Source organism: Sparus aurata, chromosome 23, assembly GCF_900880675.1.
Source record: "Sparus aurata chromosome 23, fSpaAur1.1, whole genome shotgun sequence".
Taxonomy (NCBI): domain Eukaryota; kingdom Metazoa; phylum Chordata; class Actinopteri; order Spariformes; family Sparidae; genus Sparus; species Sparus aurata.
Genome location: NC_044209.1, coordinates 1,972,962 through 1,998,463, shown reverse-complemented (window position 1 = coordinate 1,998,463; position 25,502 = coordinate 1,972,962). Strand labels below are relative to the sequence as shown.

General features: G+C 42.2%; 1 protein-coding gene across 2 annotated transcripts in view; it reads left to right on the top strand.

The window, feature by feature from the left end:
- The window catches only part of LOC115576414 (all-trans-retinol 13,14-reductase-like), a 72,404-nt gene that overhangs the window by 25,081 nt on the left and 21,821 nt on the right, over positions 1 to 25,502 (top strand). Inside the window, exons 3-4 of one of the 2 annotated variants that reach the window (XM_030409010.1) lie at positions 12,559 to 12,755; positions 15,290 to 15,472. In XM_030409010.1, coding sequence (XP_030264870.1) covers positions 12,590 to 12,755; positions 15,290 to 15,472 — 349 coding nt within the window. In that variant the 5' untranslated portion in view covers positions 12,559 to 12,589. Of the gene's footprint in view, positions 1 to 12,339; positions 12,756 to 15,289; positions 15,473 to 25,502 lie in introns of those variants that run through there. The other variant, XM_030409009.1, reaches the window with a different exon arrangement.

Below are 25,502 nucleotides of genomic sequence, written 5' to 3'. Positions count from 1 at the left end.
GATAGGTCTATAATTAGCTAGCATACCACGATCAAGGCTAGGTTTCTTAAGCAGGGGTTGCACCACAGCATGTTTAAAACTTTGGGGGACAACACCAGAAGATAAACTGCTGTTAATAATGGTCAGTACTGACTGCCCTATACAAGGGAAAACCTCTTTAAAAAAGTGAGGCGGGACAATGTCACAGGGAGAGCCTGATGGCTTAATCTGGCCAACCACATCTTCTAAAGCCATCAGAGACACAGGCTCAAACAAATCAAACACAGCTGAGCAGAGAACATGGTCAGAGGGGTCAGATGCAGGTGTGGTAATGAGAGCTCTTGCAATAGCAACCTTATCAATGAAGAATTGCAGGAAGCTATTGCACATTTCGGGGGACTCCTCTGTGCACGCGGGCTGAGGTGAGCCAAGAACAGATTCTATGGTTTTAAATAACACACGCGGGTTGTGAGAATTTGATTCAATAATGTTTGACAGGTGCTCTCTTCTGGCCTCTTTAACAGTGTTCTGGTAGCAGCGCCAGCAGTCTTTTAGGATTTGGTGAGACACATGCAGCTTGTCCTTTTTCCACCTGCGTTCAGCTTTGCGGCACTCCTGTCTGGCTGCGCGAGTTCTCCCATTGAACCAGGGCTCAGGTTTAGCTTTGGGCTGCACCGTTTTAAATGGAGCCACAGAGTCCAGTATGTTTCGGCAGGAGGAGTGAAACCAGGAGCTGAGCACCTCCGTGTTTGCAGATGTTAAGTCAGAGGGGACACAGAGCTGGTTGAAGGCAGCGGAGAACTGACCGGCAGTGACGGGGTTAAAAATCCGACGGCAGCGAGCAGGAGCGGCAGATTTAACTGCAGCACAGGAGACAGCAGCTTCAAACAGTACCGGCAAATGATCGGAAAACACATTGTCACAGATTTCCACGTTTGACACAGATAAACCATGACAGAGGACGAGGTCTAATGTGTGTCCACGTTCGTGTGTGGGACCAGACACACACTGCTCCAAATTAAAAGAGTCAATAAGGCTTAAAAAGTCCTTCACCAACGGTTTTTCAGGACAGCACACATGAATGTTAAAATCCCCTACAAGGAGGACACGATCATACTTAGGCATGATTTCAGCCAGAAGATCAGAGAAGTCATTTAGGAAGTCTTTATTGTATTTGGGCGGTCGGTAGATGACGGCACACAGCACTGGGTCTGAGCGACCCACCTCAAATACATTTGCTTCAAAGCTGGAAAAAGAGGATGAGACAGCGGGCTGCCTACAATTAAAACCGTTTTTATAAACAGTCGCCGTCCCTCCTCCACGACCCGACGATCGCGGGGAGTTTAAATAAGAACAGCCGGCCGGTAGAAGTTCGATCAGGGGGCTGCACTCACCGGCACCGATCCACGTCTCTGTCACACAGAGGAAGTCCAGGCCACGGGAGTTGAAAAAGTCCCTCAGGATAAACGTTTTGTTTACCAGTGATCTGGCGTTCACCAGCCCGAACCTGGCGGGGGCCGGGGGCTTCAGTTCGGCAGGTGGCGAAGCCCGTGGCAGCATCCTCAGGAGCCGGGGGTTCACGCCGCGCTGAGAAAGCCGAGGAGGGCAGGTGCGGCGGAGCCGGAGTCCCTCAAACGAGCCGGCGACAGGTACGAGGCAGGCATCGATGGGATCCAGGAAACGCCGAGGCACGGCGAAGGGATGAATACGTCCATGTCCTGTCCGGGAAATGGACGAAGATTGTGCCAGCCAGACTTTCAGCTTCACCAGCCGGCCGCCGCGTTTGCCGCGGCGGCGGGGACGCTTCCGCCGAGGAGGTGGAGCAGAGGCCCGGCACAGGTGAGTCGGGATCCCCGCTAGAAGCGGGGGCACAGTTTTCTGCCCACTATGCTTAAATGCACGTAACTCTCCGACATTATGTCGAAGATTCAAAAGAGCCTGGCGATCATACACCAGCAGAGACTCGATCTGGTTAGTGGCAAAGGTTATAAACAACAGAAACATCAGCCATTGTAGGAGCAGTAGGCGGCCAGCAACACACAGCGGCGCCATCTTGCTCTCTGTTCTCATCCTGAGCGTAGAGCGTGTTGTGACCCTCTGGGTTAGCCGTCCTCCTGAGGGCCGCCAACAAAATGGCGAGTGCATTACCGGAGCGGGCAGCCCGGGTGGCAGCATTGTAAGAGCGACACACCAGGCGGTCGGTCTTTTCGCATTCCTTTACAGGACAGCGAGGGTTAGCGGTCACCCGTTCTGGGCCTAGAGACGTAAGGGCCGCCATCTCCCTCTCAACCGGGGGCATGTCCCCCATGCCGGTGTCAGGAGCGTACATGACCTTCGTCAGCCTCCGGCATCCAGCATTGGATTGAGGTGCACCACTCGGGGCATTCCAAGATTTTCTGAGCATGTGCAAATAATCTGCTGCCACAGGAACAGATATGGGGTGCTGAGAGTGGGAAATACCAGCCCACACACCGTCCATCGGAGCAGGTGTCACAACTGGGATGTTGAGTCCCACAATCTTCGCCGCACTCATAATTTTGGAAATTATGTCGATGGCAGAAGACTCGCCCCCGCCAGCTGGGCTGAGGTTAGACATCCCCTCAGCCGCAGAGGACCTGAGCTGCTCGTCTGAACCAGCAATGTCAGACTGTTCGCCGCTCCCAAAAGGTGAGTCCCGTGCATACAGGGAGATGACGTCCGGAGTATCACCTCCATCCCCCTGACCAGAGGGCAACTCATCAGGGGAGGGCTCCTTCAAGTGCTCCTCCCCCGGCGTGCCTGTCATGGCGGGCCACTGGGCCTCCACTCTGCCCAATCTCTCTGACAGACCACGTATGGCAGCCAGGATTTGCAATTGGGTGTCTCCATGGGCACCCTGGCCACCCGGAGCATCCACAGGGTCATCAGGGGGCTGGACCGCCTGCTTCTCACCAGAGCCACGCCTTCTCTTACGGTTAGGGGTGCGTTCATGTTTGCGCTTCCGAGAGCGTGTCTTAGGAGCATGCACGCCCTCCTCACTGAACTGGGAAGGGTCAGGTTGCGCAGCCCCTGCACGAACAGACAGTTCCAGTCATTTGGCCCTGCAAGCCCGTTCTTCCCTGGGCAGCTCGACTGCCGCTGCACAGGGGTTGGCAACATCCTCCAACACATAGGCAATGCCCAAACAGGAGGGGCACTCCCGATGGCCATCACGGGGGTCCATAACACCCAGGCAAAAGCGGCAGGCATGAGAGGCCATTCCTCTATGTAGCCAACAGCTACGAATAGCTGGTCAAAGGGAAACAAAAAAACAGGCTGCACACAACCAGTGAAAGAAAAACAACCCACCTACTGCAAAAAGCAGGGATTTAGGGCAAATAAAAAATTCTGCTACTGCAGCTTTAAGTTTAACAGAAAGAGACCCAAAAACGGGAGAAAATTAAACGAGCAGCCTACTGCGCACAGAGGCGAGGGGGCTGCCTATTAACTTAATTACCAATAAGCCGGCTGGGAAGAAAGCAACCCCACGACCAACTTAAGCTCACCAGCCCCACTCATTGTGCGCGAACGCACGAGGGGGGGGGGACACAAGCTCCCACCACTGCGGACAGCGGGTTAAACGGGGAAATCAACACTAATACAAACAAAGGAGGAAGCGGCTTCTGAGCACGCTTAATTTGTTTGATAATTCACACCTATGAAGGAGAAAACGCTGTGAAAGCGAAACCACTTACCACAAGCTGCGGGTCTCCAATGACAATCACCTGAAACAAAGAGAGGTTAAACGCTCTGCTTCACGTGGCGTAACCTCCGTCATGTTTACAATTCATCAAATGCGCCAAGGAAACAATCCACCTACAATCCTCAGGGGCGCAAGGCACCTGCACTGCAGTGACGGATTGCTAATTGTGGAGTCCAAAAAAACGCTACTTACCTGCGGTCTCGGATGAGGCGAGTGAGGCAAAGAGGGAGAGGCGTGCTCACCTGGATGCTTTTGTAGGCGGCGAGTCAAGCCTCCTTAAGGTCAGTCACATGACTTTGTTGTTATATGGTCTCGAGGATAGGGAGATGATGGTATCATTCAAGGTAAAGACCGTGGTGACGGTCTGAGTGAGGTCGAAATAGATATATATTTATTTTTGTGTTTCTGTGTCCATATGTAAATGAGGAGGTAGGAGGTCCTAACCTTAGTCAAGAGCATGGTTGGTTACAGGAGTGTGCTCGATGAGGGTCTACTACTTCTGCCTTACTAGCAGCGCTGATTCCTGTACACTGTACAGGAATGTTGCTGGCTACCAGCAACCCTGCTCAGCTAACTGTTAGCTGCAGTTGTTGACATTTGTTCATGTAGCTCTGGTTTAGTTATGAATTTGACTGGCGTTCATTTTAACTTGCAAGGGTCCCAGGTGTGCTGGTGGTGTGGTTTGAGAATCCCGTCTGGAGAGAGAGGGGTCCTCAGCCATGTCCGCTAACCAGGAAAAACATTCTGCTCATCGCTCCAAGTCATGTACATGTGTATTCTAGACGAGCGCTACAGAGCACAAATCGTCCAAAAGTGCATGTTGTCGGTCTCATATCTTTGTCGTGAATGTCTGTACTCTCAAATAACTCATAGGTGGAACAGGCTGAGGCATTTGTTCACGCCGAGCGGCTCGAGAGCAGAGTGGAGACCCCTTTTAGCTCTTATGTTAGCTGTTAGCTGCTCGCTGTAGCGCAGCGTCCAGGTTACCTTGTGACACCGGTTACCATTGGGTATTTTTCATTCCGCACTGTTCAAATGGTCGCTTAAAGCCATCGTTCCGAGCCGCATACATCGTTATTAAGCTGAAGCTAAGTCAGTGTGAAAACTGTACACTGTCATACAGCCTGCTGGTCAAACAGTCTGCAGAGTACGTTGACATCCAGCCCGAGCTCAGCATGTGGTCAATCAGCTGTGGCAAATCGTGAGACGTCCAGATCAACCTGTGATTCAAACACCAGTAGCGACAATGGTTCATAGGAAATCCCAGACATGTATCTCACTCTCGGTGGTAACATGTGTCAACAGTTAACCTGGACGCTACGCTCTTAGCGCTACAGCGAGCAGCTAAAAGCTAACTAGCAGCTAAAAGCTAACTAGCAGCTAACTGCTAACAGCGGTGTCCACGCCGCTCTCGAGCCGCTCGGCGTGAACAAATGCTTAATACTGTTCCACACATGAGTTGTTTAAGAGTACAGAGATTCACGACAAAGATATGAGACCGACAACATGCACTTTTGGACGATTTGTGCTCTGTGGCGCTCGTCTAGCAGTGGTTTGCAAGTCGCAGCCCCGGCTTCTCCGTGTGGATAGAAGTGTTCAAGCCACGTCAAAACGAATACACGTATACATGACTTGGAGCGATGAGCAGAATGTTTTTCCTGGTTAGCGGACATGGCTCTCCAGACAGGATTCTCAAACCACACCACCAGCACATCTGGGACCCTCGCAAGTTAAAATGAACGTCAGTTAACCTGTCACACTGGTCGAGGCCATTAAGCTAACTGGAGCTGTTTACAACGTTACAGAGAGCGAGGCTTGAGATCAGGAATCGTTTGCTTTTGTCTGGCTCTCCGATTTGACCAATCATGCTCTTGACTGAGGTTAGGACCTCCTACCTCCTCATTTACATATGGACACAGAAATACAGAAATAAATATATGTAGGTGAACAGAAATACAGAAATACAGGAATAAATAAATGTAGGTCAACAGAAATACAGAAATAAATAAATGTAGGTGAACAGAAATTTATAAATAAATAAAAAGCATTTATTCTTTTATTTATACTTTTATTTATCTATTTATTTATACATTTATTTCAGCATTTATTTATTCATTTATTTATGCATGTATCTATTTATGCATTTATTTATTTATACATTTATTTCAGCATTTATTTATTTATTTATGTATTTATTTATGCATTTATGCATTTATTTATTTATTTATTTATTTATACTTATGTCAGGTTTGGTCATCCATACACATTCCTCCAAAAGCTATGTACCTTACAGTGTTAAATTTGGGTTGAGCTTTAGGCAGCGTTCACCTTACTGTTGAATCCTAGGGATTCTTTGGTTTCACGTACAGGAAAAACATCACACATCATGCATCGTCTAATTTAATAGAGTGGAAATTAAGAGAAAAATATGAACTAAAGTTCTTACAGGTCCGATCGTCCTAAAATATTGAAGGGAACTAAAATACTAATGGTAAAAAGAAAAAGAAAACAAAATAAATCAGTAAAAATGTTCAGGTTGTAAAATATACATGAGGGATAAAATACAAGTAACTGGATAAATAAAATGAATACAGCAAAGGGTAAATAATTAAATACAGCAAGCTGAGCTCCACTCAGGAGGGATAAACTGAAGATCAGGGTGTGATAGACAAAAACTGTGATTTAGAATTGGACCACATAGATGATGCAGCTTTTTCGCATACAAGGTCTCCAAGGTGAGCTGTTGCTCACTAAGCAGCTGGCCAGACCGGTTTACTGTTTGTATGAATGAGCCTTTATTTTCCAAAAAGAGGGCTCCCAAATCAGGGTGCTAGTGCAAATAATAAAACTGTTTCAATAAAAGCATATTAAAAGAGGGTCACGATAGATTTGTCAATACTGAAGTGATGTAATTACATAAACAAAAAAGACATAAATTATAATCAAGGAAATTTCTTGAATCATGGTACGTACACCTTGACCAGGTCTGGGCTCAAGGACTATCACAAGTAACAGGAGGTGAAGTTAACAACGGACACGCATCACGTGACAGTGTCAGGGGCAAATGGGCAAGCCCATGTTGCAAGGGGGGAGGTTAAGAGAAAAGAGAAAAAAATCTAAAAAGTAGGTTTTTGGGCACCATACCTACTGGAACAAATTGATCATGTTATAAACAAATGTACAATTACAAAAATAATGTTAGGAAAGGGGTGATGGTTATATTCTGACTCCAAGAGATTATATGTGTGAGCTAGTTAGAGATTTTGTTAACATGATAAAACCAATTGAAGGTAAAAGAGATACAGGCTAGTAGGTGTAGACGGATTTTTGCAATGACCTGAGGTTTGTCCCATCAAGTGAAAGGATGCTCAGTCTGTTGCCAAGTTCTTAGGTTGGGAGGTCATAAAGCTGATGGGGACTTCCAGATCACATATTTACAGATAAGGGGAAATAGTTTGTGGATAAAATAATACAATTTGATTCTACAGAAATTGGGAATACAACAACAATTATCATCTCCTCAAAGTCAGGGTATTTGCGAAAAATGAATGCTGTTCGGAAAAAATCGCATTGTCAAAATCTGCCAACAAACAGGTCTAAATTGGGTAGTAGCGCTTCCGCTCGCATAGATGGTGTGACGCTTAAGCATACTTTGAGAGAATCTATCCCATTTGGAAGAAAAAAAGGAAGGTGTATGTCACGTATGTCTCCCACAGGCAAAAGTAGGAGAAGGTGCTTGAGAGGCTTGAAAAAAAAAAAAAAAAAACAAGTGGTCTGAGCCAATCTACAGGACCAACAGTGCGAGTCTGGTGACAAATACATTGAAATAATGAAATGAAATGAAATAAGGGCAGACAAATGGGGTGTGGCTATTGAAAGGTAACAATAAGAATGTTTAAAGAAGGTCAGAACAATGAGCAGCACATAGACAAGAGCAAAATTAAATAAGACATAAATAATGATACAAGTACACAGTTGAGACTAAGCATTGCTTTAAACAATGTTTGATAGTTTTGATAGCCTTAAGTAAGAGTTTGGTTTTGAAATATAAATGCTGCGAATTCTGTTAATGTCTAGTCAAAGTTAATTCGTAGAATATGTAAAGAAAACATCCATTCAGCCCTAAAGCTGTTGAAGTCATTGCTCCTGTTGTTCGGTCTATAATCAAGGTACCATTGTTGAATAGCTAAATCTCGCCATGTATAATCTTGCCTGAAAAATAAATCAAATGGGGGTGGAGTTCATTAAAACATCTGAGGGTCATCAATGGAGCTGGGCAACATCCAGCAGATGGTGTAATATTAATGTTAAAAATTCTATCAGAAGGGGTTTTCAGCTATTGATTTAACAAATGCATATTCTTGTGTTCCTGGTCACCTTGACTCACAGTTCTGGGTTGCTTTCACTATCAATGATGAATTGTATTATTGGATGCAGAAGCAATAGGGTTTTCTTCTCCAATCCATCTCTGTTTGCGTGTAACTGAGAGGGGAACATTAGTGGTCATTGTGTGATACTGCACATGTTCGGAGGCGAACAATGGTTGTGTTATAGGTATTCCTATACAGGGGCATAGTTAAACTGAGACAATGTCTCTACTTTGTTTTCTGGCAGAAAACAGTCCTCAAGCTTGAAGGAGAAAGTTGCAACTTATTTCACAAAATTTAAAGCGCTATTATACTCCGGTGGGTCATGAATTGGGTTCCGATTACATCCAGACAATCTTGGATGTTCAAAAATTGTGAAAGAAAAGAAACAATTGCCTCATTGGATTTTACAGGCTATTGTTGTCCATGGATTTGTAACTTTGTGGAGATCTCCCAAACCCATGTATGACTTCACACATGGGAGAAACATTTTACCAAGACTGACGTTTACTGACTTGTGAGGCAGAGATAACCTATACTGACTTAAATTTAACTTAGATCAAGCTTGATTAGGCCTCTCAAACCATTAATATCCTTGAGAAGTTTTTTTTAAATTTGTCAAAGGGCGGTAACAGCTGCCTTTTCCAAAAAGTTATAGCCATAGCTGATATAATCATGTGTTATCTAACTGTTCGTGTTTTGCATGCTTCTCCCAGAGGAGAAAATTACTCACTTAATCAAAGCATGAGTGTGGAACTAACAAAGGTGCTACTAACAATGTTGCATGTCACTCTGAAATGATGTACAGTCCTTAACACATTAGTTTGGCTTCCTACAGGTCCGGATGGAGAACCACATCCATGTTTGGAAGTGGTCGATACTGCTTTAAACTAACTAGGAATTGTTTGACACACACCCTTCATTAACACAAACTTTGTTTCTTTTCAGATGATTCTGCTGGGAAACATCCAACCGATGGATCCCCACAAGTCTTATAAGCAATATGTAATAACATGTCTGCTCAGGCAGCTGAAAATGTGGAAATAACTTGAGGTTTTTTTTTCTAGGAACAGGGAAGGACGTTGCAGTCAACACTAACTTTCAAATATCATTAACGTCTACCTGTCTGTGTAGTGGTATGCAAATATAATGTTTATACAGGTTTGCTGACCCAGTGCAGCTCCAAAGGCAGTTGCTCTTACATCTATCTCTCCAGGGACCAAAAGTTGGAAGTACTGGAGCACCAAGAGAAGATGTTGGGAATGTCCTCACAGGCAATGAACAAGAAAGAAGATTCAGTGACCCCAATTCATAACATGGTTCAGAAGCAGCAGGATAGACTGTTTCAGGGAGTTTAAGCAGAATACAGTTAAATAAAAATGTTATTTGATGTATGTTACTTAGTTTGTGAATGAAATAACAGATGAGTTGCTGACGACAAGAAGGCTACTGCCTTGTCTGGAGCAGAGGTGTCCAAACTTTGAATGGGGATCAGGATGGACGAAGGGGGGAATGGAAGAAAAAATTGAGAATATTAAGGCAAAACTGTAGATTGAAAGTAAGATATAAGATTCAAACTTTGAAATTTGGAAAACGTATGATAACTAGAAACATTTGCATTTCCTACGAAAATACAGTGTGAATGCTGAAGACTGAAGCGAAATCTGCTGAACGTACTGCCGGAAATGCATAAAACTATAGGCTGAATGGTCTGGATTTTGCAGAAAAAGCTGAATTTTCCGATAGCTGGAAAGGCAGAAAGGCTTAAAAGCAATAGGTTTAATGGGCTAACAAATTTGAACATTTTGATAGCAAAACAGTTTATCTAGCTGAATATAAAGCTGAATGTATGAAAAAGTTGAAAATGCAGAAAGATGAATATTTGAAAGAGCTGGTAAGGCAGGAAGGCTTAAAGGTAATAGGTTTAATGGGCTAACAAAGTTGAACATTTTGATAGCTGAACAGTTTCTCGAGCTGAACATTAAGTTGAATATTTAAAGGATTTGAAAAGGCAGAAAGATGAATATCTAAAAAGGCTAAAAAGCTGTAGAGTAAGAGGGCTGAAAGAGCTTGAAAAGGTGAATAAAGGATGAAAAGCTGAAGAGTAAGAGGGCTGGAAGGGGTTAAAAAGATGAAAACATATGAAAAGCTGTAGAGTAAGAGGGCTGGAAGAGGTTCAAAAGGTGAAAACACTAAAAGCTGTAGATTAAGATGGCTGGAAGAGGTTAAAAAGGTGAAAAAATATGAACAGTTGTAGAGTATGAGGGCTGGAAGAGGTTAAAATGCTGATAACATAAGGAAAGCTGTAGAGTAAGAGGGCTGGAAGAGGTTGAAAAGGTGAAAAATGGATGAAAAGGTTAGAGTTTAAGGGTGAAAGAGCTCAAATAGGTGAGAAAAGGATGAAAAGGTAAAAAGATGTAGAGTAAAAAGGTTGGAAGAGGTTAAAAAGGTGAAAAGAATATGAAAATCTGTAGATTAAGAGGGCTGGAAGAGGTTAAAAAGGTGAATAAAGAATGAAAAGCTGTCGAGTACGAGGGCTGGAAGAGGTTAAAAGGGTGAAAACATATGAAAAGCTGTAGAATAAGAGGGCTGGAAGAGGTTAAAAGGGTGGAAAAAAATGAAAAGCTGTAGAATAAGAGGGCTGGAAGAGGTTAAAAAGGTGAATAAAGGATGACAAGCAGTAGAGTAAGAGGCCTGGAAGAGGTTAAAAGGTGAAAACATATGAATAGCTGTAGAGTAAGAGGGCGGAATGAGCTTAAAAATGTGAAAAAAAGCCTGCAAAGGCCAAAAAGTTGTAGAGTAAGAGGGCAGAAAGAGGTTCAAAAGGTGAAAAAAGGCTGACAGGTGAGAAGTTAAAGGCAGAAAGAGCTTCAAATGGCTGCAGACATGCTGCAGCAGGAGCAGAAACACAGACGAAAATGTCGCCATAAGGAATGAATGGGAAAATGCCTGCCAAACTCCTGCGATTTTTGGGAAAACTGTAATAGTTATCGCCAAAACATGTTATATGTTGAGTAACAGGAGACATTGCTGAACGCACCCATGTTATTTTTATTTCTATAGAGTGCATAATGAGGGCACAGGAGCAAGAGACAAAACATGTACCGTCTGCGAACCTCCAGAAATTTTGGCTCAAAATTAACATTGCGGCTTATGGGGAAGATTCAGGAGTGCTTGTCGCTCTCGGGCTTCTAAATCCAAAACCGTAAGTCCTACAGCTGAAATAAGACCATCAGCTGAAACCCAACAAGATTTCCTACATTTATATGCCTATATTGTCTATGTCAAGTACAAGATGTGGGATCCAAATCAAGCTGAAGCAAAAAAAAAATCCAGATTTTGGAGCTGCTCCTCACTCTGGGGTGCGGCAGTTGATGATGTCACGCACTCTAGCTCACGCAATACACACCCATTATAAACTCAGAAGACGGGCTTAAAATCCTTAAAAATAAAACTGCGACCATTTCAAAATCGTACAAGATTTTTAAAAACTGAATACAAGGTCAATAGTTCAAGGTTTTGTGATTAATTTAAAGTTCGAATGGTGTCTCTCGCTCAACGTATGAGGAACAAAAAGAGGTTGAAAGTCGATGAGTTTTAAAGAGGATTTGAAGATTTTCCCATTTGAATCAATGTTAAATTATTTTTATCACAGCCCACTAATAAATTCCGGAAGAACAATAGTGTGAATGCTTGCAGCATTAACACACAATTTTTACTCTTTATTGCACAGGAGCCTTTTTAGCAAAGCATCAAAAAGTATGCTACACTGCATTTCACTCTACATGTTGAGTGGGCATGTGATGAATAAAAGATTGTATAATTGTTGTTTTTTTCTCTGAAATGGCACCATCATGGCTTCTGGTAAGTTCTATTGAAATAGTCATAAATATGTACGGACACAAACATGCAGCACAGCCTGTTTACCAAAAGGTTAAACATCTTAACATCTCAGCTCTGAAAGCATCTTTGTCCAAAATGATGGAGTGAAATACGATGATTTCAAGCTTTACAGTACTACTATTATCAAAATATTAATCCTAAGGCAGTTCAGTAAAAAGCAGCTAATTGGCTGTGGGTTTGAATGGAGTCTGACGAAGTCATAAACAGCTAGATCTCTCTTCTCTGCCAGTCATGTGTCTTTGGTGTGGAGAATGCATTATCTGCTCTTTGTGGAGTCAGAATTTCCAAAATGTCATATGCTATAAGTCCTTGCTCTTATCTCTAAACATTGATGAGCATCTAACCTCCTTCTCCCCATCTCCACCCCTCACTTTAATCCTTTCCTCTCCTGCAGTTCTGTGCTCATTTTGAGGGAAAGCTCTTCATCTTTCATTTCATTTTTGCCCTCTTAGCCACTTTTCTCTTCGTCCTTCGCTCCTTCCTTTTTCTCGTCCCTCACTTATTATTCTCTCAATCTATCTCAGTGTTTTCTTCTGTGTTTGCCATTTTCTTCTCTATCCCTGCTGTTTTTCTTCCTCTCATCTACAGCTTGCTGTAAGTGCTGTATCGTGGGTGCATTATGTGGTGGTGGCTGCTGGGGATATTGAGCTGTGTGCTGCTGGTGGTGGTCATCATATTCTTCCTGACCACCGGGAAACGCTACAAGGTGTTCAGCGAGAAGTGCCTGAGGCCTCCGGGACCCTTGGTCAGAGACAGCAGACAGAGGGATGAAAGGCTGAAGAGAGGTTAGAATGTCTTTTTTTGATGCATAGTCTTGAATCTTGTGTTTCTTGATTCAACACGTGATCACTGTTTTTCTCTGATAATGCATGTACTGTAATGTCTACCACAGTATGTGTTAGCCCTCAACACCCAACTCGTTACAAGTTTTTGACCCAAATAAGGACTGGAAGTTTGACAGCCATTTCAATTAATTATTAATTCAACCATTACACAAAGTGTCATATGTCAGCCACAGAGTTAAAATCTAAGCAAAAATATAACTTGGAAAGTTAAGTAGTAATCTTGGTAACACTTCATTTTACATGTCCGGAGATTTCATGGTAAGTATGTTGAAATTAAGTGACTTGTTTGAAATTCTTACAATAACTACCTAACTTATTGAAAATTCACTTATTATCACTTAATAATATTATTCTACTATTTTCCAACAAGCAATCAATACATAGCTGCTAATTTGTTAAATGCATTTAAAGGAACATTCCAACTAGTTTCTTGTTAACTTTTGCTGCTCATGCCATCATAATTTCCAAGTAGTTTCTGACCAAATTCTGTAACATTAATTTTTTAACACATTTTGGCCATCAAGGACAAACAACCTGCAGCTAAAGAAAACACACGTAAACAGACAAAACATAAGCACATTAAGAAAACATGGACAGCAATTTGATAACACACATGCAGCTTTAAGTGTATTTAGTTTCCTAAATCTTTGTGTTGTCAGATTTGCTTGTGTTTGTGTTTCAAGTTGCAGCACGTTTGCCTTCGTTGGACACCATAACTCATCTTCTCACAAGTTTAACGATCAAGAAGCAGGCTCTCTTTCTCTGTCACCATCATACACACAGGCACACTACTTAAGCTACTTAAACACTTTATTGTATTTACTACTTTATTGTTTCTTTATTTACCCTTGTATTTTGATTGTACTTGTATTTTAATGTACCCGCTGTTATGATAACCTAATTTCCCCTCAGGGGAACCTATCTATAGAAATGCTTGAATACATCAACTTTACCCTGTTGCTAATTTATTTGGTAAACTATTATTGTATCAACATGTAAAAATACAGAGTGAAATTTAAGTTAAGTGGTATGAAGACAATATTAAGAGGCCTATAAAGGTAATTAAGGAATGGACCTTTTAATATTGGGAAATTAGTTACTTGATTGTGGATGGTTCAAATATGTACTTCATCTTACTAACCAGCAGAAGTAGGACAGCATCTAGTTGGAAATTATAGTGGCATGATCAGCAGAAGTAAAGCAGAAACCTGTTGGATGTTTTGTGGAAAAGAAATGTATTGACTGCTTATTGAAAAATAACAAATAAATCATGTTGGGGTAACCTTCAATACATTTTGATTTAATTATTTCCTCTGGTGTCATCATGAGGTTTGGAGATGTGTGGGTCAGTGTGAAATGTTTTGAAGACAATTAGATGTAATGCCATAAAAGTTAGGGTTCCATTCATAGAACTGTGTCATCTGTTTCAAATTTCTCCTGAATTGATGATGCTGGTTGAATATCAAATCTGACCCTGGGTCATTTGTTCATTCTGGAAACCTTAGCGAGACATCTGAACACAATAGATCAGCATATTATACACACCACTATAACACGCTGTATACACATCTCACACTATGCAGCTTTGTTATACTGGAAATACAAAATTTGCTAAATGTCTTGCTGTTATGCTAACTGTCAAATTGCTGATATCCTGATGATACCATGTTCACCATCCCAGTTTAGCAATGTTAACATGCTAAAATGTATAAATTAGCACTATACACGATGTGCAGCTGAGACTAATTGGAATGTTTTTAATTTTAGTGGGAAGTGTTGCCAGTAAGTAGGACTGGGCCTTCTACATGTCTGTGTCTGAGGGATGAATTTCTTTTCCTGCCTCCCTAACTTAACGTTATTTAAATTTTTCCTTTCTTCTTTTCACACAGATATTAAGTTCTTCTGTGTGTTAACTATGGTGTCACAGATTTTAAGGCTGATATGACCTGAACTCGCAGCATTTGGGGCGACCGCGGCTCAGGTGGTAGAGCGGGTTGGCCAATGTTAGGAGGGTTGGTGGTTCGATCCCCTCCCCTGCCACCTGTGTCATGGTCGTTGTGTCCTTGGGCAAGACACTTCACCCACCTTGCCTCGTGTGAATGTTTCTGACTGCTGTATGTTTGAGGTGGTGGTCGGAGGGGCTGTAGGTGCTGAATGGCAGCCACGCTTCCGTCAGTCTGCCCCAGGGCAGCTGTGGCTACTATTGTAGTTTACCACCACCAGTATGACTGTGTGTGAATGAATGGAACCTGGAACCCTATCAGGCACTTTGGGTGTCTTGAAAAGCGCCATAAAAATCCAATCCATTATTATTATTTGTAGAAACCCAGTTTGACTTCATTTACAAGCTATGTGAGTTGGTATGTGATTAAAAACAATTATGTCTGTTCAAGATGTCAAGAAAGTGTTCTTGAGATCAGCCTCACAACCTTCAGCTAAATTGATTTTACAACACATCTCATGCTTCCTTGCAGGGTTTCGTTTTGACCGGGTTCCCCCAGCTCTGGATGCAGTGGTGATTGGCAGTGGTGTGGGAGGTTTGACAGCAGCAGCGCTTCTGTCAAAAGCTGGAAAGAGAGTTGTAGTGCTGGAGCAACATGATCAGGCTGGAGGCTGCACACACACCTTTCAGAATAAGGGATTTGAGTTTGATGTGGGTAAGAAGACAAAGTGTACAAACATACACCAGCACACCTAAACATTTTTTCCCTTGAAGATGCAGTGTAGGTTTTTATTTACCTTACCTGTTTTCTTCCGACTGGTAAAATATCCCTCACATATTGAGCTTGTGGTTTTGTCATTTTGTGTTTTATTTTTGAAGTTATATCCTCCTGTGTCATCTCTCAGTGTCTCCCACCATTTGGCATTGTCTGACCCTCCTGATGTTTTTCACCTGTGATAAATTATCCCCACCTCCCATGTGTATATAGCCTGTGTGCTTAAGTTCCCAGAATCTTTTCCTGTGTCTCCCTTCCCATCTCCCCACGATTTTTCTGGCTTTCGATTGCTGGTTTGTACTTTGCCTTATGTTTGTATATTGTTTTTCCCTTTCATTCTTGGATTTCTGTAGTTTTCCTGTCTGCCTTTTATATCTTCTATTATTGGTTTTTGAATGTTATGGATTTGGACTTTAGCTTTATCTAATTAAAGCTTGCCTTTCGTTTAGTTACTTGTCTTCCTGTGTGTCTTGGGCGTTTGGGTCCCCTCTGTTAAATTGTACCGAAAAAGGATTCAGTCAGATTGTATGATTGATGATGATTATGCATTTGCATTCAGTGGATTTGGTCTATGTCCCCCAAGCAGCAAAGAGAAAATCTGAATTTGACTATTTTTTTTAAGTTACTTTTTGGGAATTTTTTGGGCTGCATGGTTTAATGCATCATGACACAGTTGCTGGGTCCCCATCATTTTGATGGTACAGGACCTTGTAACAGGGTGAATGGTGTCTGTTACATACGATACAGATTTCCTGTGACACTGTTGTAAGTTCACAAATAACATACCATTAAAAATAAACACACACAAACATAAACATGTAAGCCACTGATGTCAAAATTCTAAAGATAGGAAAAACAGGGGAGAAAAGGCACCTGGGGCAAAGGCAAACAGGATGCTCATCACATTAGTACAAGGATGTTAACATGAGCACGGACAATTTATATTAGGAAAACAGAAATAACTGGTGAGATATAAGATCATCAGACATTGCTAGTCATAAAAGTTTTGATTGGATTCCAAATTTTTGTAAATAGCTCAGGCTTCTTGTGTAAGTGATATCTAAGCTCTTCCAGATGTAATACACTGCTCAGTTCCATGAGCCATTTCTAAAAGGTGAGCGCCGACTCCTCTTTCCACATCTTAAGAATAGACTTTTTTTCTAATATCATAATAAATAAAACTGCTTGAGATTGAAGTTTATCAGTTTTCAAGTGTGGCCCCCAAAATACTTATTAGTGGATCCGGCTTCAAAGTGATGTCATACGCTCCAGACAGAAAGTCAAATATTTTCTCCCAGAATGGTTGAATTTTTGGACATGACCACAAAGCTTGGAGCAGTGTACCTTCATATATCGTACATTTACCACAATTAGGAGATACAGATGGAAACATCTTGTGTAATCGTGATTTTGTATAATGTAGACTATGAATGACCTTGAATTGGATTAATATATGTCTGACATTTATGGAACACCTACTAGCATTGCAAAGACATTCCTCCCAGGTTTCCCCAGCTATCCGGGTAGACATTTCCCTCTCCCAGTCATCCTTGATTTTGTCTGTGTCTAATTTGTCCGCACTAGACAAAATCTTATAATAGAAGGAGATTGCCCCCCGGTCTATTGGGTTATGTTTGTTTATGCTAAGTATCAGGTATTTTGAGATATGACCTAATCTGTTTCCATATCCTCAAGGTATTAAGAATGACAATATTTCCACTATACAGAGCCGTTTCAATTTTGATTGGGCTATTGATCAATGCCCCTTTACAGGAGGCCTGTTCAATACAGACCCACTCTGGGGTTTCAATATCTTTTTCTGGCAGCGTTTCTCTCCACCAAGCTATGTTATGGAGATGGGCGGCCCAATAGTATCTTCTAAAGTTAGGAAGACCAAAACCCCCCTCTAGTTTAGACTTGGTTAGGTGTTTCTTGGTTGTTCTTACTGGTTTATAGTTCCACAAAAAAGGAATGATTATTGAGTCTAATATGTCAAATAGTTTCAAAGGTATAAAAGACAGAATTGCTTGAAATAATTAAAGAAAATGTGGAAGTGTTACCACCTTGATGGCATTAATTTTCCCTACCATGGACAGGGGCAGTGTTTTCCAAAATGCAACATTCGCCTTGAGTTCAGTCATCTTCTTATGCCAATTTGCTTGTAGCAAATCCTCAAGTTTCCTCGTAATAATGATTCCCAGGTACTTAATATGGTTATAGGCTATTTTAAATTGGACTGTATCTAAAAAACAATGCTCTATTTTGGTAGTAAGAGGCATTAGTTAACTTTTATTCCAGTTTATTGTAAACCCAGAGAGCACACCGGAGGTTTCCAGAAGATCCAGTAGAGGGGGAACTGAGGTCTCTGGATCAGCTACAAACAAAAGTACATCGTTTGCGTATAGCGAAATATGTTGTTGTCAACCCTCAGTGGTGATAGGAGCTATGTCAGTACTTTGCCGGATGCTGATGGCAAGCGGCTCCATAGCTATTGCGAACAAGTAGGGGGACAGGGGACATCCCTGCCTTGTCCCGCGATGTAACCTAAAAGGATCTGATACAGTCTGATTAGTAATTACTGAAGCCTCTGGTTTTGCATATAACATTTTCACCAAATTCAAAAAATTATCTCCAAATCCAAATTTCTCAAGGGTTGAAAACATATATGACCACTCAATTTGGTCAAATGCTCTTTGAGCATCGAGCAAGATCAGACATGCCTCTGGGTCCTGTTTGTTATAAATAATATTGAAAAGACGTCTTAAGTTAGATTGTATGTGTCTGTTTGGCATGAATCCGGTTTGATCCTTATGTATGATTGAACATATATGCTTTTTAAGTCTATTTGCCAAAACCTTACTCACTATTTTAGTCTCAATGGGAATAAGGGACACTGGGCGATAGGAACCGGCCTCTACCTTATCCCTTCCTGGCTTTGGTATTAAAGCTATATTTGCCTTGTATAATGTTGGTGGAAGTTCTGCTTGGAGAATGGAATGGTTGATCATGCGGAACAATATGGTCACACGGAATGCTTTGTAAAATTCGGCACTAAAACCATCTGGTCCTGCACATTTGTTATTAGGCAACTGAGTGATCACCTCATTTATCTCCTCCAATTTGATGTCCCCCTCTAATAAATTCCTAGCCTCCTCACTTAACTTAGGAAGATCAGCGTTTGTTAGAAACATATCTAATGCAGCAGCATGTATCTCTCCTTTAGATTTATAAACTTCATCATAAAATTTAACAAAATGATTATTTAAGGCTTTGGCTTCGGTTAAAATAGAACCGTCCTTTGACTGGATCCTATGTATAGCTTGTGTCGCCTGTAATTTTTTAAGTTGCCAGGCAAGTAACGTGTGGGGTTTGTCTGTCAATTCAAAATGTTTTTGCTTAACCTGATTAAGAATTTTGATCGTCTTCTTAGAAAAGATTGAATTATATTCACTTTTAAGTGAAATAATTTTCTTCAGCGTTTCTGGGTCTAATTTTGATTTATAGTCTGTCTCCTAATCTGTGATTAGACTTTCAATTTCTATTAATCTTCTGTCACATTGCCAAATCGTTTTCTGTAAAAAACAATGACATTTTTTCTTTAATATACAGTGCATACGGAAAGTATTCATAGCGCTTTACTCTTTCCACATTTTGTTATGTTACAGCCTTATTCCAAAATGGATTCAATTAACTTTTTCCCTCAAAAATTTTACACATAATATCCCATAATGACAATTTAAAAAAAGTTTGAGATTTTTGCAAATTTATTAAAAATAAAAAACAAAGAATTCACTTGTACATAAGTATTCACAGCCTTTGCTCAATACTTTGTTGTGGCACCTTTGGCAGCAATTACAGCCTCAAGTCTTTTGGAATATGATGCCACAAGCTTGGCACACCTATCTTTGTTTAGTTTTGCCCATTCCTCTTTACAGAACCATTCAAGCTCCATCAGTTTGGATGGGGAGCGTAGGTGCACAGCCATTTTCAGGTCCCTCCAGAGATGTTCAATAGGATTCAAGTCTGCTCATTGGGAACTTTAAAGCAGCAGAAATTTCTCTGTACCCTTCCCCAGATCTGCGCGTCAAGACAATCTTGTCTCAGAGGTCTACAGACAATTCCTTCGACTTCATGCTTGTTTTGTGGTCTGACATGCACTGTTAACTGTAGGACCTTAAATAGACAGGTGTGTGCCTTTCCAAATCATGTCCAATCAACTGAATTTACCACAGGTGGACCCCAGTTAAGCTGTAGAAACATCTCAAGGATGATCAGTGGAAACAGAATGCACCTGAGCTCGATTTTGAGCTTGATCGCAAAGGCTGTGAATACTTACAAGTGATTTCTTAGTTAGTAGTAAGATTCCTTAGGTAGTTATTCAACATCGCTGCAGATTTACTTTTAACAGTGCAACTTGGATGTGCATCTTTTAACGAATTCAGGACACAATTATAGTCCCCACCTATAATTACTTAAGACAGAGTAGGATCAGGAATACTGTCTATTACTTTTTTAAAAACCAAAAGATCGTCATAATTCGGACCATACAAGTTGATCAAAGTGACATCAACCGAATTTATTTCCCCAATAACAATAATGTATCTGATTTTGTGTCCGATATAGTTTGTTTATGAATAAATGGTACCTGCTTCTTAATGATAATGGCCACTCCCCTCATCTTTGTAGTGAAATTTGATTGATATACTTGGGCTGCCCACACTGGTTTTATAAGCGCTCTCGCCGTATGTTTAATATGGGTTTCACTAGCAAGGACCACACCGTCAACGAGATGCGTTTAAGGATTTATTAGTGACAAAGGAAAACGAAGTGTCGAAGATCTTGGTTCTTTTGAGTTCTTCGAGTGCGTTGTGGGGATTCTTGTAGAGAATCCGCCGCCGCTCCCGGGCAGCGACGGACCCCCTCATGGACCTACGAAGGAGAGGAGAGAAAGAAGAAATAGGCAGAGAGAAATGGGGTGGGGGGTAGGGGTGCAGAATACGAGAGCGAAGCAGAGGAGAGGGTCAGGTGGTTGCTTATAGAAATGCGGAAATTGGCGCTGTTGAGGTGTGGTCCTGCTCCTGAAACTTCGCCAATTAAGCTTCAACTCTTGAAGGAAAAGAATGTCAGCTTGTAAACGCTTTGCATGGGTAAAAACCTTATGTCTTTTGACTGGATTATTCAAACCCCGTACATTCCAGCTGAGCAGACGTATTGTGTGGTCCCCTTGTGCCTTATTCATATCACTCTACAGTCTGTGACATCCAAAACCTCTCTGTTACCAACCTCACAGTAGCCTCTTTCACACTGCCGTTTGCATGCAGGGATCCTGCGCCAATTCTCCGCACCCGCCTCTGTGTGAAAGTTTTAGATGCGGAGAGGGAGGAAATTTCACTCCGGTGCTGATCCGCCTCTGGAGGTAGTATCAGGGCCGCATTATTGGTGAGCCGTCCCAGTGTGAACGGATAATCCGGAGGCACGGAGCGGGGGCGTGTCGGTCTGACAGTCTGATAACTGCACAGGTCCTTCACTTAACTAAATACAGAGAAATGTCCCACAAAGCAACGTTACAGGACCGAACAAAAGTAACGTAGTAACTGTAACTGTCTTCAGCAACTTATATGAGGAAAACAAATACCACAGCTGTATGTGGAGAAGCATCTGTCCTCCTGTCTGTCCTACCGACTCTTCGTCACATTTCTGCCAGAAAAACAGCGTCTGTCACCGGCAAAAAACTTTAACTCACCGAGTGTTTGTGATGAAAATAAATCACCGCGACCGTCAGCCCTCCGGACCGAGACTTAACCGAACTTTCCCCCAGAAAACAGCCTCCATCCCCGCGAGTGACAGAGTCAGACAGCGTCCTGTTTACTGATGGTGATTACGTATAATTATGTAATTTAGCGCGAAAAACTTAACTCCGTCACTTTCCAGGTGGGTCAGGATCTCAATGATTACACATTATAACAGCATCTATATGATTATAAACTGTCCGCGGATTTTGGATTAACGGGGGAACACCTGGGGAAACACCGACGTCATCAACATGACGTGTACCGTCACGCCTCTTTAGGAGCTGCAGCGCCGGCTTTCTGTGTGAATTACACACGTGAAGGCGGAGATGCTTCTGCTCTATGTGAATCACCATAGGCGGAGAATTGCCGAACCACCGCTCCGGAGATAATGCGAAGAGGCTGTTTAAAAACGGCTAGTGTCTCCCCCTTCTCCTCTCTTCCTCCCTCCCTCCCTCCCCACCCCCTCCCCTCCCCAAAGGGTGAAAACGTCACCATTTACGTTCACATTGGTTTACTTAGCGGCCGATGAAATGTCGTTATTCATTGTCCCGTTTTTGTGCAACACAGTACACCTCCCATTCACCCCGTTAGTCCAAAAGTGCTTCCTATATATATATTTCAACAATGCAAATAAAGTGTCCCAAAACGTTGCGCTTTTAAGCCCAACGTGGATCCAGCAACCATTCCACTTTCCTCCTTTATGTCATACGAGATCACTCTATTGTCTAGCAGGCCAGTTGTCAACAGTAGCAGACAGGTAGCTTTCAAGTGTCTCAAACATCTTGGTTTTTTACCCCCACCTTCGCCGTCACAATAAATGTTGCCGGATGTCGGAAACCATACCTGACGCCCTTGGTTTTGCATTTAGCCTTAATGCTGTTAAAGTGATGTTGCTGCTTCAGTATATCCTCAGCCAGGTCAGGAAATATGTAGACTCTTCTCCTGTTACACTCCAGCGTCAACTGTCTTGCTAGGCTCAGGATGCGCTCCTTTCCTTGGTAGTGATGAATACACACAACATTGTCATTATTTGGCTTCTGTAATGTTCGGTGCGCTCTGTCTATTTTTATAGTCTCTGCAAAGTTATTCTTTCCCAAGAGTGTTGGGAGCGGTCGGGCGACCTTTTTCTGACTTTTCTGGGATGCCAGCTATATGTATATTATTAAGTCTTGACCGAGCCTCCAAATCGCACGTCTTCTCCCATAGCCTCTTGCATTCTGCCACTAGCTCCATGTAGCATGTCTCCAGGCTAGCAGTTTGGGTCTCGTGTGCGGCCAAAGCCTGTTCCGTTTCAGTGAGTTTGTCGGAGATGTCCGTCAAAGACACCTTCACTTGTGTTAAGGTCTGAGCAATAGTTTCAAACTTCAGGCCAAATGTCGTCTTCAGGCTTGTTATGGCATCCATGGCATCTTGTATGTTAGGTGGACTGGTACTAGCTTCGCCTTCTCCCTCGTTAGCATCATGGCCTGCTCTGAATTTTTCGGCATCCTCCGTCACCGTTATCTCCCTTTTCTTTGGTTTATTCGGCATTGTTGTTGCGTTCGCTTTCCGCTATGTAGTTTTGGATGCCTCAAACGCAGAGATTTGGGACTCTGTTCAGATAATTATACATAAAATTGTTTGGGGATGAGTGGAGTTCTTCAGAAACCGCTTACTCCATGCCTGCCGGAACCGGAAGTCCTCATGTATGCAAGTTTTAAAACGTCAACAGTGGTAATATTGTGTATGTCTCTGTCATCTGAATCTCACTGTATGAGCACCTAAACAATGAGAGCTATTCTCTTTTACATTTACAATAAAGATCTCAAAACATTGTAATAAACATTTTATCCATAGACAATTAAAGTGAAACACTTGCCAAAATGCAACCTAGGCTTTTTTTGTGAATGTACCTGAGTCAAACCTTTGTGTAAAAGCATAATTACGATGAAAGAGGCACTTTTAAGATTTACCATATTTTCGTTTTCGGCTCAAACTCATTTTAAATAGGAGTGCTATGGGCAAATTAGCGATAGCATCAAAATCGCTATTTTTAAAAAACTAAGAATGCTCGACAAAACATGAAACTTTGCTTGTATTATCATCAGGGTCTCTACACATGAATACGAGCATTAAGAACATTGTTTGTGTACACAGAGTTTACTATAAAGAGAGTTTTTGGACAACTCACGTTAGCAGATGTTTCCTCCGCTCGCTGCCGTCCTGCCAGTGAGAAGTGTACATTTTCGAATGTAACGTCGTTAGTGAAAAACAATGTTGACATTGAAGTTGAAAAAGGAACCTCATATATGAAACAATACTAAAATCAAAAGCCGGAAAAATCACGTGAGATATCGCATGGATATTTGTAGCCGGAAGACAGTAGTGTTCCGCCTTAACTGTCGTCCATGTTAAGTCGCATTCGGAGACTGGTACTTCTCGGCTGCCATGACAGCAGCTACCGGAACAAGCTACTACTAAGGTGAGTTGTTCAAAAACTTTCTTTTTAGCAAACTCTGTGTACACAACAATGTTCTCAATGCTCATGTTCATGTGTAGAGACCCTGGTGATACTACGAGCAAAGTTTCATGTTGTGTTGAGCCCACTTAGTGTTTTTAGAAATAGCGATTTTGATGCTATCGCTAATTTGCCCCTAGTACTCCCATTTAAAATGAGTTTGACCCAAAAACGAAAATACGGTCAATCTTGAAAGTGCCTCTTTCGTCATAATTATGCTTTTATATGAAAGTTTGACTCATATACATTCACAAAAAACGCCTAAGTTGCATTTTGGCGAGAGTTTAACTTTTTGTGCACTATATAATGCAACAGGTTATTGTTGTTTTACCGAAACCTTGCATCAACATTATATAAAACCCACATTTAACAAAGCCTACCAGGCATAAAAATCAGCAACACACAGTTGCTATTCACAGTATTATGCAACTGCAATCATTCAGATCTGTGTAATGAAAAGTAGAAAAATTACAATCTGAAGTAATAACTACCCTGCTGGAAAACCCAGCATAGACCAGCACCAAGACCAGCATATGTTGTTTTTTGGTGCTGGTTTTGGCGCTGGTCTATGCTGGTTTTTCCAGCAGGGTAGCAAGTACATGGCTAGCTAATTAGCATTAGAGCCACATGTAAACTACTTGTTGATAAAGATAAAAACTATTTCTGCAAATAAACATCTGTAACTCGGGCGGCTGTAGCTCAGTGGGTAGAGCTGAGGACTAGTGACCGGAAGGTCGCTGGTTCGAATCCCTAGCTCCCCGGGGCGGGACTGAGCTACATGCTGAAGCATCCTTGAAGTAAGGGCCCTGCGATGAGCTGGCGACTCATCCAGGGAGTACCCTGGCCTTCGCCCATAGAGTCACTGGATTTGGCCCCAGTAACCCGGCTCCACCTTGAATAAGGTGGTATAAAAGCGGTAACACCACCTGCAACCCGCATGGATAAAGCGGAAGAAAACGAACGAACGAACATCTGTAACTTTCCGTATACATGCTAGTAATCCTTACAGTAAAAATACTGTTACTCACATTTTCAAAACCATTAAAACATTAAACACAGAAACATTGGTTGCAGCATCGCTCACATGTACCCACCTCCAGCTCTGGAGTATTTTCCTTTGCTGGACAGGCACGGCACATACGGAGGAATCTATCTGTGCAGTTGCGCCACCAGGTGGCTCCAAAACTATACATATATAAAACAAGCATGTCTATTTTGTAGAAATTCATAATAGGTTATTTCTAACTCTGTTACATGTAGGCCTGGGCAATAAACCGAAAATTTACCGATACCGAAATTTACGATGATAACCGACGTCATTTTGGCCATGTCGGTATATTCGGTGTCATAGGCATAACATCCACTAGGGACAGGGGACATGTTAGGTCCACTTGATTAATCTACCCCGGCGTATACCGATTGACTTATTTTTCATTAATTTGATGGCAAACTCCGCCCGCTGATGCAACACCAGCTATGCCAGGTTAGTAATCAAGTGAACCCACTCTCGCTGTGAGTCGCGGACAGTTTGTGTAATGATGCTGTGTTCAAAGGCTGCAACAGGCCACTGTCTTCGGCCGGGCCGGTCCATTGATCAAACATATGTGTTTTGTTTTTTATTACCTCAAAATAATGACTGTATTTCCAGCTAGAAAACGCGCATCTCTCTCCTCCCTCCATT